Raw genomic sequence first — 15,511 nt, forward strand, 5'->3', positions numbered from 1 at the left:
TTATCATTTTGCATGTTAATTTTGACCAAATTCAATGCAGCGTGAATGATAGTGATGTTATTATAAATAGTGAAAATTTGGACATAATTCTTTGGCAAATAATTCAAGTATCATTCTATTAACTAACGAAAAACAAACCAACAACTCACGCAGAGTATGTTTATGAGAAAGGTAAGGATTCTTTTTCTGTTTTTAATTCGGGAGACTTACAACTTAGGTCCGTCAAGCACTATGAGTTGCCTTAGCTAGAATTGTCGGGAACTGAAAATTCATGAGTAGTTCGTGCATTGGGTGACTTAGTGAAATCTAATAAACTCAATATTATTTTCCTCAATGAGACGTTAGTTGACGATGATCAAATTGTTTCTATTCGACATAATTTACAGTTTGGGGGGTGTTTTGATGTGAATAGATGAGGGAAAATGGGGTTTTACAGTTATATGGAATGTTAGTATAAATGTTTCGTTTACAGAGTCGTCGGTTAACGGCTTCGTGTTTATCATCTTTTTGTCTTATCTCATGTATTAGAAAAATCTCTATAGATAATATAGTACTATTTCACAGATTTGGTGTTAAATTGAGATTTTTTTAATATTAAAAATAGGTTAAATAATTTATTAGTCCCCTAATTTTTACCTAACACACTGTTTAGTCCTCCTATTTTGAAAAACATATTTTAATGTCCCTATCTTTTGTCAATATTAACCATTTGGCTGGTTTTTTTAGACTTATAACTGTTATATTTTAGTATAAATAGACATATATAAAAAAAACAGAGTAACATGGTCAACTTGTATTGTACTGTGGTTGTCCTAAAAGCTAAGATATGTTCGGTTAAAAATATAAAAAATAGATAAAAGGACCACATGTTTAATATTGGTAAAAGATAGAGATCTTAAGATGTATTTTTCAAAATAGGAGGACTAAACAGTGTGTTAAGTAAAAATTAGGGGACTAATAAATTATTTACCCTTAAAAATAAAATGAATATGCAATATTTATAGAATATGACATCTTAAAATTACAATTATCACCGGATAGACAATTGTTTTTCTTCAAATAGTCCAAATAATAACAACAAAAATTAATTGTATTAGTATTATTTAAGAATGAAATTTTGCTAAAATGGCCAATAATTGAAAGAGGATCTGTTAAATGGGTCGAGATTGGGAGGAGAGTTTTGAGACTTTGTTGGGCCGATCACATATGTTTGCACACTCTTCCAAGCTCACTCCAAATACTCCGGGACCGGCCTCCATAGGCGCTGAAACGGAAGATCAAAGGAATAATTTGGGGTTTTTACTCTCTCCACCACTTCTCATTATCTGCTAATTTCATTCTGGTACGTTCTACCAAGGCCAGTGTGTTAGGAAGTCAGGAAGAAGCCTTATTCTTTCTAAATTTGTGGTATTGATCTGCTAATTTGGTCTGTAGATAGCCTTAACCCTAGTTTCTCTACGTTTAGGGTTTTGGAACTTCAATAGAACTTATTATCTGTTTATGTTCATCTGCCAATATTGTCTTGTTCTTTTTCCTGAGTTTATATACACATCCTATGTACAGAGATGGCTTTATGTAGAAGTGCAAAGCGTCCGCTTCAAATGATGCTAAGTACCCGGGTGGCTAACACTGGGCAGAATTATTCTACACGGACAGCTGTTTCTCTTTCCACTTCTCAATTTGCAGATACAAAATCCGTATCGGAATCTGCCTTTGGAAGCTTTTTCCGGCGATTCAGCTCTAAAGTGCCTGCAGCATCAGAGCAAATGGATCTCATAAAGCAATTGAGAGTTAGGACCAGTGCTCCTATCAAGGACGTTAAGGCTGCTCTTGTTGATTGCAACTGGGACATTGGTATTTATAAATATATTTTGTGTTTTTTTTATTGTTTTTGCTGTTTCTGAATTCGTGTATTTGTGGGTTATGTAGAGGCCGCTCAGAAGGATTTGAGAAAGAAGGGAATGGCTTTAGCCTCTAAAAAGTCAGGCCGAATGGCTACTGAGGGGTTGCTTGCATTGGCTCAGAATGAAGGGAAAGCTGCTCTGATTGAGCTTAATTGTGAAACTGACTTTGTTGCCAAAAATGAAATATTTCAGTACTTGGTTAGTGGGTACAGCTATTTTCTCTTTTCATCCATTTTCCGTTGATTTTCTTTTCATTAGCCATTTTCTGTTGATCTTATTACAAAGTTGCATCTCCTGAATATATTTATTTCCTGTAATAAATTTTTAATGACTATAAAATTTGCTCATTCCCACAGGCACTATCTTTAGCTAAGCAAGCTTTGCTAACTGAGAATACATCTAAGCAAGGATCTGGTGTCCATCCTGTTGGACTGGAGTGTTTGGAGGTGAGACATTATTTTTTTTATCTTCCGAACCGAAACTAATGATGACTGCTAAATTCATTAGCATGTGGTCTTATCTAGAGAAATTATATAGCAATTTTCCCTCATTCAACTGATTAATCATGTTTGAAAATAATGCCTTGCCTTGACTTCAGCAAATTTTCAGAATTGACTTGACCTCACAATTACATAAGAAGCTAAGAGCTTTTTGTGAAAATGATAAATTTGGAATGAGGCTAATGGAATCTGGTTTTCTGATCTGTAAACTCTTTGGAACTGTACCTGAATTGAATTTTGTGGAGCATTGTGTTTACATAGTTGTATCTGAATCAGGACTTGAAGCTAAATCTTGAACATCCAAAAATTAGTGGAGAAACAACTGTTCAGGATGCAATTACACAAGTAGCTGCCATAATGGGTGAGAATGTGAGACTTAGAAGAGGCTTTGTCATGTCCACAGCTTCTGGCGTTTTGTCCACATATCTCCATACAAGTCCTCAACCAGGTAAACTATCTCGAATCTTAGGTTCCTTTATGCAGTGCAGATGCAACATTTAGTCCTCTCATGCTTAATTAGAAATTAGAAATTCTATTGATTGTTTAACTTCTTGCACTAAATATAGAGGATCTGAAGCTGTAGAATCTAATCTGATTTACACCATTGGTGGATATAGGTTTGGGACGATTTGCTGGACTTATCTCTCTCGAAGTTGAGGATGGAAATTCCCAAGTGGATGCCCTCCAGCGTGTGGGTTCAGAATTGGCTATGCATGTTGTAGCAGCAAAGCCATTATTCTTGACCAAAGAGCTCGTTTCCACTGAAGCATTGGAAACTGAACTTGAAGTTCTCAGGTCTCAGGTACATTTAACTCCATATTAGTTGTTAGTTGCATATTCATATCTACTTTTACCTAAAGCGCTCTGAAGTTATCTCACAGTATTATTTTAGGTTTTGGCATATTCCATAATCTCCTTTTGGCCTTTTAGAAATGTTTTTGTTGATAACTCTATTTTTTACAACTTCCGGGTTACTACCTGCTCTTTTATGTGCATGATCAATCAAATATTGTATTTAACAATCTTGAAGGACTAGTTGTAGAATTTATGCCCTGTGCAGACAACAACATGCAATTTCCTAGTTAAATTTTCTTAATCAGGGTGATAAGTTTGCACTTTGCAGTGGGAAGTTATGAAACTTGATGCATTTCCTAGAATTTAGTAGAAAGGGTGAAAGGGAGCTATTTAGGGTGATGGACATGAAACCTTTCAGGCCTAAAAGATTGTAAAAGAGCTGTAAAAGGAATTGATAGAATTGAAGAGTGAATGTGAAAAGGTCTATAAAGTAGAGCGTCATTGTTGTTGCTTCAACGTAAATGTTTCAGATGTTAATTAGTATGATATATTATTGGGTAATTAATTTATTAGTCCCTGTATTTTGATAAAACACACTGTTTAGTCCTTGTATTTTTAAAAACACATGGTAAGGTCCCTAACCTTTTTCTCAGTGAACTGTTTAGTCCTTCCGCCTGTTTGTTAGATTTTTTACCATTTATGACTTCGGAAATGACTAAATTACCCTTTACTATTTACCTTCAAACTTTAGAAGAGGAAATCCAATTTAGAAGAAGAAGCTATTTGTATGGAAAACAAGAAAAAGAACAGACTTAATGCTTACGAATTTGAACGATTAAGAAGAAAATCAAGAAGAAGAACACTCAAAGTTGATTTCAGATGTATTAGAGTTTAAAGGAAAGGAAAATAAAGGAAAAGAAGAATGCAAATCCAAATTGACTAACAAAATCTTCATGAGGGTCTAACGGCAGGGACTAAACAGTTCATCGAGAAAAACGTTAGGGACTAAACAGTTCATCGAGAAAAAGGTTAGGGACTTTATCATGTGTTTTTGAAAATATAGGGACTAAACAGTGTGTTTTGTCAAAATATAGGGACTAGTAAATTAATTACCCTATATTATTGCTATATCATATTTCAATAGGTATATCTATATGGAAAAAAATTGTCCACTTCTATTGTTTCACTTGTTAAAATAACTTTCGGCAACCTTCGGAATTCACCTCACATTATGATTCTCTGGTGCTATGTTGCTGCAACATTGAGTTCTGTTATTATTCCCTATTCTTAATAATATTAAGTTCTTTCTTCTAGTTTGAACATTGCCAAATGTGCAAGCTACATACCTATATATAGCATCTTGAATATGAAAAACATCAAAATCTACCGAGCTTATTTAAGATTAATTGATTGAGGTGCTGATGATTTTTTTTTTCCGTTTGTTATTAAGAGCACAAGGGAATGGATTTGTGCCAAATAATCCTTATCCTCTCTCTCTCTCTCTCTCTTGGAGGGGAGGGGTTGTGCTACATTTTATGGGGAAGCAGCTCTCATAGACATTTTTATATCTTATCCTGCATCAAACCACTTGTTAATGGTCTCATTTTGGAGACGTAAAGATTTTAATCATGAATATGGTTTATTTGGCAGGCAGAAAGTACAGGAAAGCCAAAGTTTGTAATAGATAAAATGGTTGAAGGTCGTTTGCGGAAGTACTATGAAGAAGTTGCTCTCATGGAGCAAAATTTTATTATAAATGATGCTATTAATGTGCAGGTATGCTAGACAACTATGCTTAAAATCTCTCATCTCTCTGTGTTTATTTATCTCCCTCCTTCCCATGATATATTATGTTGTGCATGTAACTTATTGCTACTAAAATATATTTCTTACATACCATACTGCTGTAATTGACAGACACTGTTAAAGAATCTGTCCAACGAAGTAGGCTCACCTGTGAAGATAGGGAGCTTTTTGAGAATGGAAGTTGGAGAAGGAATTGAAAGGTAGAGAATCTTGCACTTTTTATCGCACAATGGAAGATGTGATTCGATTTAGATTTTAGACTTGGTCGGAACTCTTCTTAACATTTATGCCGTAGTTGTCCTTTGGCATCTGAACTATTCTACCCTTATGTGATATAAGGTTGGAAATATGAAATACAGCCATATGAGCTTGTACTCTATACTGTAGCTATTTCTCTTAACAGCTGTTATAAATCGATCATCTTCTGTAGCTTCAAGTGTTGTACACAATAGGGAAAAATAAATCTTCAATGGATATACGACCTTTCTGTATCAATTGCTGACTAATTTCGTTTACAGGTTAGAGGCATCGGGTGCAGATGAACCTGTGGCTCAGGCTGCCTAAATTTTGGTGAATGTGCGCCCCTTTACCATTTTCAGCTGATGTTAGGAGACGTTATTCATTAGTTTTAACAATGCCATTCTGAAGTTAGAAGGTATATTTTGGATATTGTCAATTGATGGTCAATGAGGCTTCGTACTGCGTCTAGACTGTAAATTAACAATTCATGTTTTATTACAGGAAACTAGTTACAAGTTTAGTTTGATAGGATTTTTGTTTCATAGGTTAGTTAAATGGAAAAGATAATTAGGTATACTTGAGCAATTCATTCTGGCCGAGATGACATATTTGTCAAAAAGCCAGAGCAGGGAAATTGTTTCCTCTTTTGACTTCATGTTGAATAATGAAGGTAGTCTCGGACATGATATACAAATCCGAGAAGGAATTCGAACATTATAATATATACAATGGGATTGAAATACTGATTTATGATAATATTTGCATATAGTATTGAATTACTGGCTCATATTAATAGAACAAGGCTTTTCACACAGATGATTACAATGAGTAGGATAGAAGAGAAGAAAATACAAATCTTAATGAAACTTGAGGCTGGTCAAGATATTGTTGTTAACAGGATCAGCCAAGTGATCAAGCAGGTTTTGGTATGGTCCAACACCTGTAACTAAAGCTTGTATGAAGTAACCCAAAATAGCCAACATAGCCAATCTTCCATTCTTCACTTCTTTAAGCTTCAATTCCTTCATTGATTTCTCATCTTTACCAAACCCAAGAGGGTTAAAAAGGGGTCCTCCTGGGTAGGCTGGGTTACCCGATCCGCCCAAGAATTTCTCGAAACCTAAGAAATATTGCTTGCTCATTGAACCTGGTTTTGCCCAATCTTGGAATCTTCTGTGTTCTGCGAATCCCATTAGAGCCATTTCTAGGACAAAGAGTGTGTAATTGTCTGCCCAGTAGCTGTATGTTCCAGCAGGCGGGATCACACCGGTTTGGAACCATGGAAGTGCTGTTTCAGCTGGAATTAGACCTGCCTTTCCTAGAATTTCTGGTGCTATGGCTCCTGCTGCTCCTAACATGGCAAATCTTCCGTTGATGATTTCCCCATAGGCTAACCATTTTGGCTCTATGAACCCTCCTGTTCCCTCTGGGTCTGATAGTCCTAGTGGGTCAAATCCAAAGTCACCTGGTAGGCTGTAAAACACAACATAACATGCTGATACTTTATTTTATTGTTTATTGTTTGAAGTAAAAAGAAAACTTGATAGGAAAAAAAGAGAATGAAATGAAAGAGGTAGTAAAGTAAGAGCCATACCTGCCATCCAAATAGGAGAGACTCTGCTTGGAAGCAAACCATAGCTGTCTGTCTCCTTGCTGAAAACCAAGCAAAGAAATGTAGATTTGTAGAGTTAGATACAATTTCTAACATGATAATATGATTAGAGGCTATCTGATTAAAATTATCTTTTTTTTTTTTTTTTTTTTTTTTTTTTTTGCATCCATGTCATATATCATATATAATCATATAGAAGGTATCGATAACATAACACAATTTTAACATAATAACAATGGAGGTAAAGAATGAAAAAATAGAGAAAGCGAGACCTTAACAGGGGGAGTGGAAGAGGAGGCCCTAACAACAAAGCAATTCTTTCTTGAAGAGGAGGCAAAAGAAGATGGTCTAGCTCCTAGAATTTGTCTACCAGTTTCAACCGAAGAAGAAAGAGAAGAAGAGACAAGTGCTTGTGTTGCCATTTTCTTTTCCTCCAAGGACCAAGAGAATAGCACTCCTAATCCTTACTCTCTGTTTTTGACAGAATCAAAACCACTACTTGTGAGCTTCATATGGCCCAGCCTTCAGATTAGGTTAATATCTGCTTGCCCAACAACAATTTGACACGTGGATGAAGGTTTTATGAATTGGATAAACAATCTGTTGTTTGTATTTCCCTTCCTACCTGGCAATCTCTCCACCACCATTGCTTTCTTCTTACCATCCTAAAAATCTCCACTTCAGATTCCTGTCTCATATATGTAGGGGTTACAATTATCATTTTATTCTCGTGTCAATTATCGAATTATTTTTTTAAATAATTCAACATAAAAAAAACCCGTGTCAATCTAATAGACTAATGTCGATTTCGTGTTGTATTTTCAGGTCAAATGCAATTTTACCACGTGTCTATGTATCTAATATAATGATATTTAAAAATATAAGACGACATTATAATATTTTTAAATATATATATATATTTTTTTTGTTATTTTTGGATTAACATGTTAACGCTAATATCCTGTTGAGTTCGTGTAATGTATTTATAAATCGCATATAATTTTAATTGCTATCTCTATTAAAGATGGTATGTAAAAATATGGAAGATTCGAGTCCTATTTGCTGGTGATAATTGCAATTTTATTTTCTTAATTAATTAAGGTAATATATAAAAATATGAGATAATATCATAATAATTTTAAATTTTTGTGATATTTCGTGTTATTTTTTAGTTATTGGGTCAACTTTAACTTAACCCAATATTTTTCATACCAATTCAAAAATGACATATTATCTACTAAGTGAAATCCAAACACTTATCGATTTTGTATAGTGTGTATGCTATATTGGTTGGCTACCTTCAATAAAAGTTGTCTTTAAATATTGTAATGTCTACTGTCCATGGCCCCCGAGTTGGTGTAAGAAACAATATAAGGGAGTGACTTGGTCACTAGGATCGGTCTAGATTCTTCCCATCTTTAGTAGTGACCTCCTCCTACTATTAGGAACATTGATGATATATCATTGTTGTCTATATAACATATAATATATATTAATAAGACCATCCTATATTATTCATATCATGTGTCCTTTATGATTTGCTTATTACATGTTGTTGCTATGAGTGATTGTTGTGGTTTGCCCTTTCTTTAGCCATATACATGGCATATCCCTAATCCATATACGTATCTATTGCCGATATTCTGAGCTATAATCCTTAACTGACTTACCTTTGGAGGAAAAAAATGATCACCGCACAGTGTCAAAGATTTGGCTTAAAACTCGATTAACGGAGTGTTATTCATTTAATCTGTATTTAAAATTTTTATTTTTTACGGTTCAAATGTATTTTTATATGTTATTAACCCAACTATTTACAAAAATGTCAAGTAGCTTTTAGCATATATTTCTTAAAAAAAAAAAAAGTGGTTTTACCATGTTTCAAACGGTGAAACATGGATGGTGGGTTTTTTTCAAACTCAAAAAAATAATTGTATATTTGAAAAAAGGATAATAAAAATCTCAAATATGATTTTATATATAACTAGTTTTTGGCCCGTGCGATGCACAGATTTATCTTAACATATAAATATTAACAAAAATATAATCTAATAATTACAATTAATGATATAAAGGTGCTATATAAATTAAATATTATTATTTTATTTTCACATTTATTTTAAATAATCTTTTTATAGATAAATATAATAATATAATTAAAATTAATATATTATATATTATATTATATTTTTAATCAGTAAAAAAGGAGGAAGTGACACCTCAGCTCCATCGTTACTGTTTTATATTATATATAATATATATATAGATATAGTTATGCAGAGAATTAAAGAGATTAATTTAAATTCTGTAGAACTCTTAGATATAGTACGGATAAAATAATCTTTTTATAGATAAATATAATAATATAATTAAAATTAATATATTATATATTATATTATATTATATTTTTTATCAGTAAAAAAGGAGGAAGTGACATCTCAGCTCCATCATTACTGTTTTATATTATATATAGATAGATTTTAGCATAATAATTCACTATAAATAATTAAAAATCTATTTGAATACTATATTTTGAGTACGACTACATGTTCTATCTTCATCGTCGTATATAAAAATCTTCAATCCACTTTTACTTTTCATTTTAGATACTACAACATACATCTCGACATTACTGAAAAACTGGGTGGGGGAGATATAATAAACCAACATGTGAAAGTGGTTATCCTTAATTTTTATTTATTGTCATCACAAACTAAACCGTCTTCTTTAAAATTTAAATTGCAATCTGATATTAGAAGGAGTTAAAGTAAATCTATGAATGAAAACCTTATTTCTATATTACAGCATTTTAATGAAATAATAAGTGAAAGATCAAGGGTCATATTTGATAATAAAATTATATAGATAATATCAAATTTTATATATTAAAAATAAAATATCAAATAATATAAAATAGAAGAAAAACATGATTTGATAATAGTTTTTTTTAAGAAATGATTTGATGATAGTTGAATTCAAATTAAATACGAAAATATAAATTCCCCACAAAATATATTTTTGTTTAGTGGGGACTTCTAAATTCCCCATAATATGTGCATTTTTTATGGCGATTATAAAAACCCGCCACTAATATATTACTATATGTGGCGATTTCCAAACTTCCCCACAAAACAATCCCTTTTTGTGGCGAAGACGATCCACAAACGTCTTACATTTAATGGCGAATTAATTTCTCCCACTAATATTTCGCCACAAAAAATAGATTTTGTTGTAGTGTATATCAATTAGTCACAAAGTTTTTTGAATTTTCTTTCTAAATTTTTTTTTTGAATTTTAATTAAATTTAATATGAAAAATGAAAATGAGTTATCCAATAATTTTAAAGGTACTATCCCCATATCCCTCCATCTATTAATAATAAGACAAAGAAAAAATTGCTAGAAATCCACTAAAAAAAATATAGCACTTAATTTAACCATACAAAAATTGCATTCGAACTTCTCTTTTTAAATATGTTAATCTATTCATTTAATTGCATCAATTACATAAAATAAAATAAAAAATTCTCATTATTGTATTAACATGTCAAAATATAATTTTAATTAAAGAAAAAATAATTCAAAAATCTTGTGACCGAACACGCTGTTTAGTCTCCTTATTTTAAAAAAACACATGATTAAGATCCCTATCTTTTGTGAATATTAGCCATTTAGTTTTTTTAGATTTTTAACCGAACATATCTTAGCTTTCAAGATAGCTATGTACAAAATGGTCATGTTACTCTTATATTTTCTGTCTATAAGGGTTAAAAATCTAGAAAAAAATAGACAGAAAGACCAACGGATTAATATTAACAAAAGAGAGAGATTTTATAATGTGTTTTTCAAAATAGGAGGACTAAACAGTGTGTTAGGTAAAAATGAGGGGACTAATAAATTATTTACCAAGTAAAAATGCACAATCCTCACACACATTATGCACCCTTTACCCCCACATGTTATATTCCTATTATAGTTGAATATTGCTCCACCAGCAACATGCCATCAATGTATTTTCATAACCTGCATTTATACATTTACTTTTTCAGCATCAGAAAACAATATAATTAAATAGGTTCCATAAAAAAAAATCAACTCGTTTTTGGAACTGTGAAAGATCGGAAACCTAATGTAAGTCAAACAATAGAGGAAAAAAGCAGAAATAAAAAATCATGGAAACGTTTAGGTGATGGCGGACCTGAACTCCAGGCGAATCCTTGGGCAATCATTCTATAATCATGAACCATAAAAAGCAAATAGGAGGAGAAGCGGTTTGCTTAGATTGAATGGCCCGATGCATTATGCCGCTAATATATATAAAATTTAAAACAACATAAAAAGGAAAGGAATGATGTATATATTGAAAAGTTAAAGAGAGAGTCCACAACTGACCATAGGGAACTCTTCCAAGGTACCTCTTTCATATTTGATTTTGAAAAGCTTCAATGATTACCTCTGCAAACACAATAGGAGAATAAGAAGCATTTCTTTGTAGAAAGTATATAAAAAAAAAACACCAATTTAAACCATGGACAAAGAAGAAAGAAAATAGAAAATGGTCTAATAGGCAAATAAATTCATAGAATGAGTAGATTAAGCTTATCTTAATATTGAGGAAGATAGGAATTTGAGAAAAGGTAAAAAACAAACTCTTATAGTTCAAAAAGATAAGAAACAAAACGTAAAAGGGTAAGTTCAATCAATTAAGAATAATAAATCAACAAATTAATTAATTTTATATAGATATATAAATGTATAAATAGATTTATATAGATATATAGATATATTTTCGCATTATAATTTCTGTTATATATGAAAAGAAAAATACAAACAAAAAACAATATTTATCAACTACATGTTCCTTTTATTTAAAATAATATTTAAATTGGAAAAGATATATATGAATTTTAATTGAACAGGATAACTACCACTTGGCAGGTTTTATCAACTACATGTTAAATAATATTTAAATTGGAAAAAAATATCAATTTTAATTGAAAACCAGGAACCAACCCACCACTTGCGTAGGTTTATTGCTTAGTTTTAATTTTTTTTAATGTTAAATCTTTGAGAAATAATAGGAAGTAGAATTTCAGCTAAGAAATTTTGAAAAAGATAATAGCAAAAACGAAAAAAAGAAAAGAAAAAATAATCGGTAAAAAAATGAGAGAGCGACACCTCAGCTACATCGTTACTGTTTTAATATATATATAGATTTCCTCTAAAAAAATAGTCTCATCCTTTCCAATCCGATTTTAATTATTTAATTTATATATTTATATTTTAAATATTTATTTTTAAGTATAAATTTTATTTGTTATTATTAAAAACTATTAATGTTTTTAGGGTGGGTTTATTTATACTGTGTCTGGAATTTAATTTTTAAGCCTAAATCAGTCCGGTCCAAGTTTGTTTAAAATACAGGGATTAGGTTGAACCTGTGCTAAATATTTTTTCTTGACAAAATCCGCTGGACCTAGCCCGAAGCATGAACAGACCTAGTGGTTACCAATCTTAGTAATTAGATTATGATATGGAGAGAGAGATCTACCCAGGAGCATGTTGTCTTCATTTTAGGACATCTTTTAACTATATATAGTTTATAACGATTTTCACTACTTAATTATTTAATTTACCTGTTAATTTATATGCAAAATATGTTTATATAAATTAACAAATGATATTAATTAAAAGGAACAATAATAAAAAAAAAAAAAAAAAAATTGACATTTCTAAAATACTCCGCTTGAAAAGTTAATCATATGTCACCCAAGTATTCTGTTGCTATACAATGGAATTATATAACGAAATTTCATGAGTTTGTTAGTGTTATTATATTATGTTTGAGTTGCATCATTTGGTTATCAAGACAAGACTATGATCAAAACCACACACAGCTTCTAAAACTTCACCATCTCCTAAATTGTCAAGCAAGACTGGCTCAGTTTCATCAACACAACTCCCCAATCCAAGTCTGCCATTCCTACCACACCCCCAAACCCACACCCCACCTTCCATTGTAAGAGCAAGGGAGTGCACTCGCCCTCCACACACCCGAAAAGGTCTCTCCTCGGCGAATCCCTCAATCTCACATGGAATGTTTTCTGGCCCCGTCCTCCCCAGCTGCGAGCTCTGGTTCCATCCCCATGAAAAGTAGCTTGTGTCGCGTAGGCCTGCTGAAACGACACTTGCCAGAGAATGCCCAAGGCCTGCTGATATATTAAGTGGAGTGAAGCTTATATCAACTGGGAAGAATCCCATCTCATGATTTGCTCTGCCCAATTGCCCATAAACATTGCTTCCAGAGCTCAACAAAGTGCCATTAACTGTAACAAGACAACAGAACAAACTAAATTAATAGCATTCCAGTGATTCAAAACATTAGTAGTTTTAAATGACTTCCACTTATTGCACAAAACGATATATAGCATTACTTACCGCAATGAACCAATGAATGATCAAGCCCGCAAGCAATATTTTCAACTTCAGTGCCATGGAATTCTTCCAATAAACAAGGATCCCAAATGATTGGCATGTCGTCTTCCTTCCGCATTCCTTCTAAAACCAGACTTTCAGCAGTTTCTGACACGGGTGTTTGAAGTTTTTGATTTGCTTTAATCAAATCAACACTTGAATCGAGAAGTGATTGCTGTATAGCTCTTGCTGCCATCTTTCCCAACCTACCATCAGCTGAATAGCCCCAGCCGTATAATTTATTGTCCTGGGTTAGGGCAAGAGCATGCCCCCAACCAAATGATACCTGTTTCAAGTTGAGAATACTTCAAGCCTGCTACATCTGCATCAGATTTGAAGCATGTAAATTACATTCTAATGTGTACCTGAACTATCTTTTCTCCAGAAAATGCCTCAACTCTTGTAGGAGTGAAGGCCTCAGTGATTCCTTTCCCAAGACCAAGCTGGCCTCGCTTAGACTTGCCCCAAACCCACAATGAGTGATCATCCGCAATTGCTGCAGAGACAACACCAGATGCTGATGCATGAACAACGTGAATATCATTTAATCCTTCTACCCTCTTTGCTTCATCCCATGTATTCCTGCAAAATCAACATTTTGTGGTCATAACGAAAACTTGTAAAAATTTGAAATCCCAGGAAGAGATTATGCCCAATTGTTGCTCATTCATTTTGGAGAGAACAGAACTGAGCATCTTCTTGGAAAAAGCATTCAACTTTATCCACAGGGAAGAAGTTTGATTGCATGAATATTTAAGGAGAATCAAGCATCTAAAAATGTGACATCACATTCACATACCATTTACTGATAGAAGAAGATTTATAACAAACAGTTGGCAGGCAAAAAATAATTATAAATCGGAGTAACAAATACCAAAATGAAGCTGTCAACATTCACTCAAACATAAACAAGATAGCTGATAATTGGATTTAGAGGTTAATTTGAGTTAACCTTGGGGAAACAAGGCCGCGGCCGAGCTGGGCTTCTTGGTCGCGACCCCAAGTCCAAAGCTCACCTCGAGAAGTAATAGCAAGGGAATGGTAGTGGCCGGAGCTGATTCGAGTGATATCAGAGGGAAGGCCAGGGACTGGAGTGGGTTCGTAGGCGTCAGAAGCATGGCCAGTAACGGATGAGGGCAATCCCAAAGCTCCATGGCTGCCATCTCCAAAGCTCAAAACTTTTGTTTCTTTGTAAGTAAGAGGAGCATTGCTGCTCATCCATCTTTCTGCAGAGTTACTCGCAATCGGATACAAGAGCTTCTGCTGCTTCCGCAAAACTCGAATTCCAAGTAGCATCTCCTCACCGGGGTTTTGGGACTAACCGTTTCTGTTTGTTACGCTGGTAGCACTGTAGCAGCTCTGAAAAAAAAAACTGTTAAAATTAACTTAATGATCTGGCTATCAAAATTCTAGGGACCAAGGGATCAAGTTTTGAAAGTATATAAATTATTGGCACAACAACCATTTGTACCCCTAAACTAAATGTCAATTAGAACTCTATCCCACCAAAATTAGGATTGTAATCGATTTTTTTGTCTGCTCAAATTCAGCTTGTTATAATGTCAACAAATTCGAGCCGAACTTCGAGCTTTGTTTGTGTTCAAATTCGTGTTTGAGCTCAGCTCGTTTGTTCACGAGCTTTTATTTTATCCACGAACTTGATTGCAAGCAATTTGTTTCTATTATTCACGAACGAAATAATATCAAATAAAATAATAGCATGTTTAGCAAATGAAATAATACAATTTTACATGCATAAACATTAAAAACCTCATTTTAATTATTAAAGAGAGCGGAAATGAAAAGAGGAGTGAATGTAATAAAAATATGAAGTGGTCTAATGATTAATCGAAAAAAAACATAAATCAATATTGTTCGTGAACATTATTATCGAGCTTGGTTATGAACTTATTCATGAGCCTATAACCAAGCCTGCTCATGAGTTTTCGAACCGAGTTTTGTCATGCTTAGTCTCAGCTTATTTATAAAACGAGTCTATAAACCGTGTTCTCGAACGAGTCGTTTATAAATCGAACCGAGCTTTTATTAAACAAACCATCAATCTATTCATGAGCAGCTCAGTTCATTTACAGTCCTAACCAAAATCAATAATTGAGTCCTTGCACTATGCAAAAAAGTAAGCAATTCAACCCTACTTAACCAAAAGCTAACTAAACGATG

At 33.0% G+C, this 15,511-nt stretch overlaps 3 protein-coding genes across 4 annotated transcripts; 1 reads left to right on the plus strand and 2 right to left on the minus strand.

Annotated features, from left to right (window-relative positions):
• Nucleotides 1-1,183: 1,183 nt before the first annotated feature.
• On the plus strand, nucleotides 1,184-5,771 carry LOC136229158 (elongation factor Ts, mitochondrial). 2 transcript variants are annotated; one of them, XM_066017744.1, is made up of 9 exons: nucleotides 1,184-1,342; nucleotides 1,564-1,854; nucleotides 1,930-2,102; nucleotides 2,261-2,350; nucleotides 2,681-2,852; nucleotides 3,022-3,206; nucleotides 4,850-4,975; nucleotides 5,117-5,205; nucleotides 5,524-5,771. In XM_066017744.1, exons 2-9 carry the CDS (start codon nucleotides 1,566-1,568, stop codon nucleotides 5,567-5,569), a joined length of 1,170 nt encoding a protein of 389 aa, XP_065873816.1. In that variant the 5' UTR covers nucleotides 1,184-1,342; nucleotides 1,564-1,565; the 3' UTR covers nucleotides 5,570-5,771. The 2 variants fall into 2 exon arrangements, with proteins under 2 accessions (XP_065873816.1, XP_065873815.1); XM_066017743.1 differs by having other exon boundaries at nucleotides 1,214-1,407.
• Nucleotides 5,772-6,011: 240 nt separating this feature from the next.
• Nucleotides 6,012-7,347, minus strand: LOC136229159 (chlorophyll a-b binding protein 8, chloroplastic). Its single transcript, XM_066017745.1, has 3 exons — nucleotides 7,130-7,347; nucleotides 6,840-6,898; nucleotides 6,012-6,718 (listed from the first exon to the last, which is right to left on the minus strand). Exons 1-3 carry the CDS (start codon nucleotides 7,277-7,279, stop codon nucleotides 6,103-6,105), a joined length of 825 nt encoding a protein of 274 aa, XP_065873817.1. The 5' UTR covers nucleotides 7,280-7,347; the 3' UTR covers nucleotides 6,012-6,102.
• A 5,255-nt stretch (nucleotides 7,348-12,602) lies between these two features.
• LOC136228806 (ultraviolet-B receptor UVR8) lies at nucleotides 12,603-14,726 on the minus strand. Its single transcript, XM_066017287.1, has 4 exons — nucleotides 14,283-14,726; nucleotides 13,696-13,912; nucleotides 13,295-13,616; nucleotides 12,603-13,182 (listed from the first exon to the last, which is right to left on the minus strand). Exons 1-4 carry the CDS (start codon nucleotides 14,624-14,626, stop codon nucleotides 12,710-12,712), a joined length of 1,356 nt encoding a protein of 451 aa, XP_065873359.1. The 5' UTR covers nucleotides 14,627-14,726; the 3' UTR covers nucleotides 12,603-12,709.
• Between the last annotated feature and the right edge of the window lie 785 nt (nucleotides 14,727-15,511).

Source organism: Euphorbia lathyris, chromosome 5 (genome assembly GCF_963576675.1).
Source record: "Euphorbia lathyris chromosome 5, ddEupLath1.1, whole genome shotgun sequence".
Classification (NCBI taxonomy): Eukaryota; Viridiplantae; Streptophyta; class Magnoliopsida; order Malpighiales; family Euphorbiaceae; genus Euphorbia; species Euphorbia lathyris.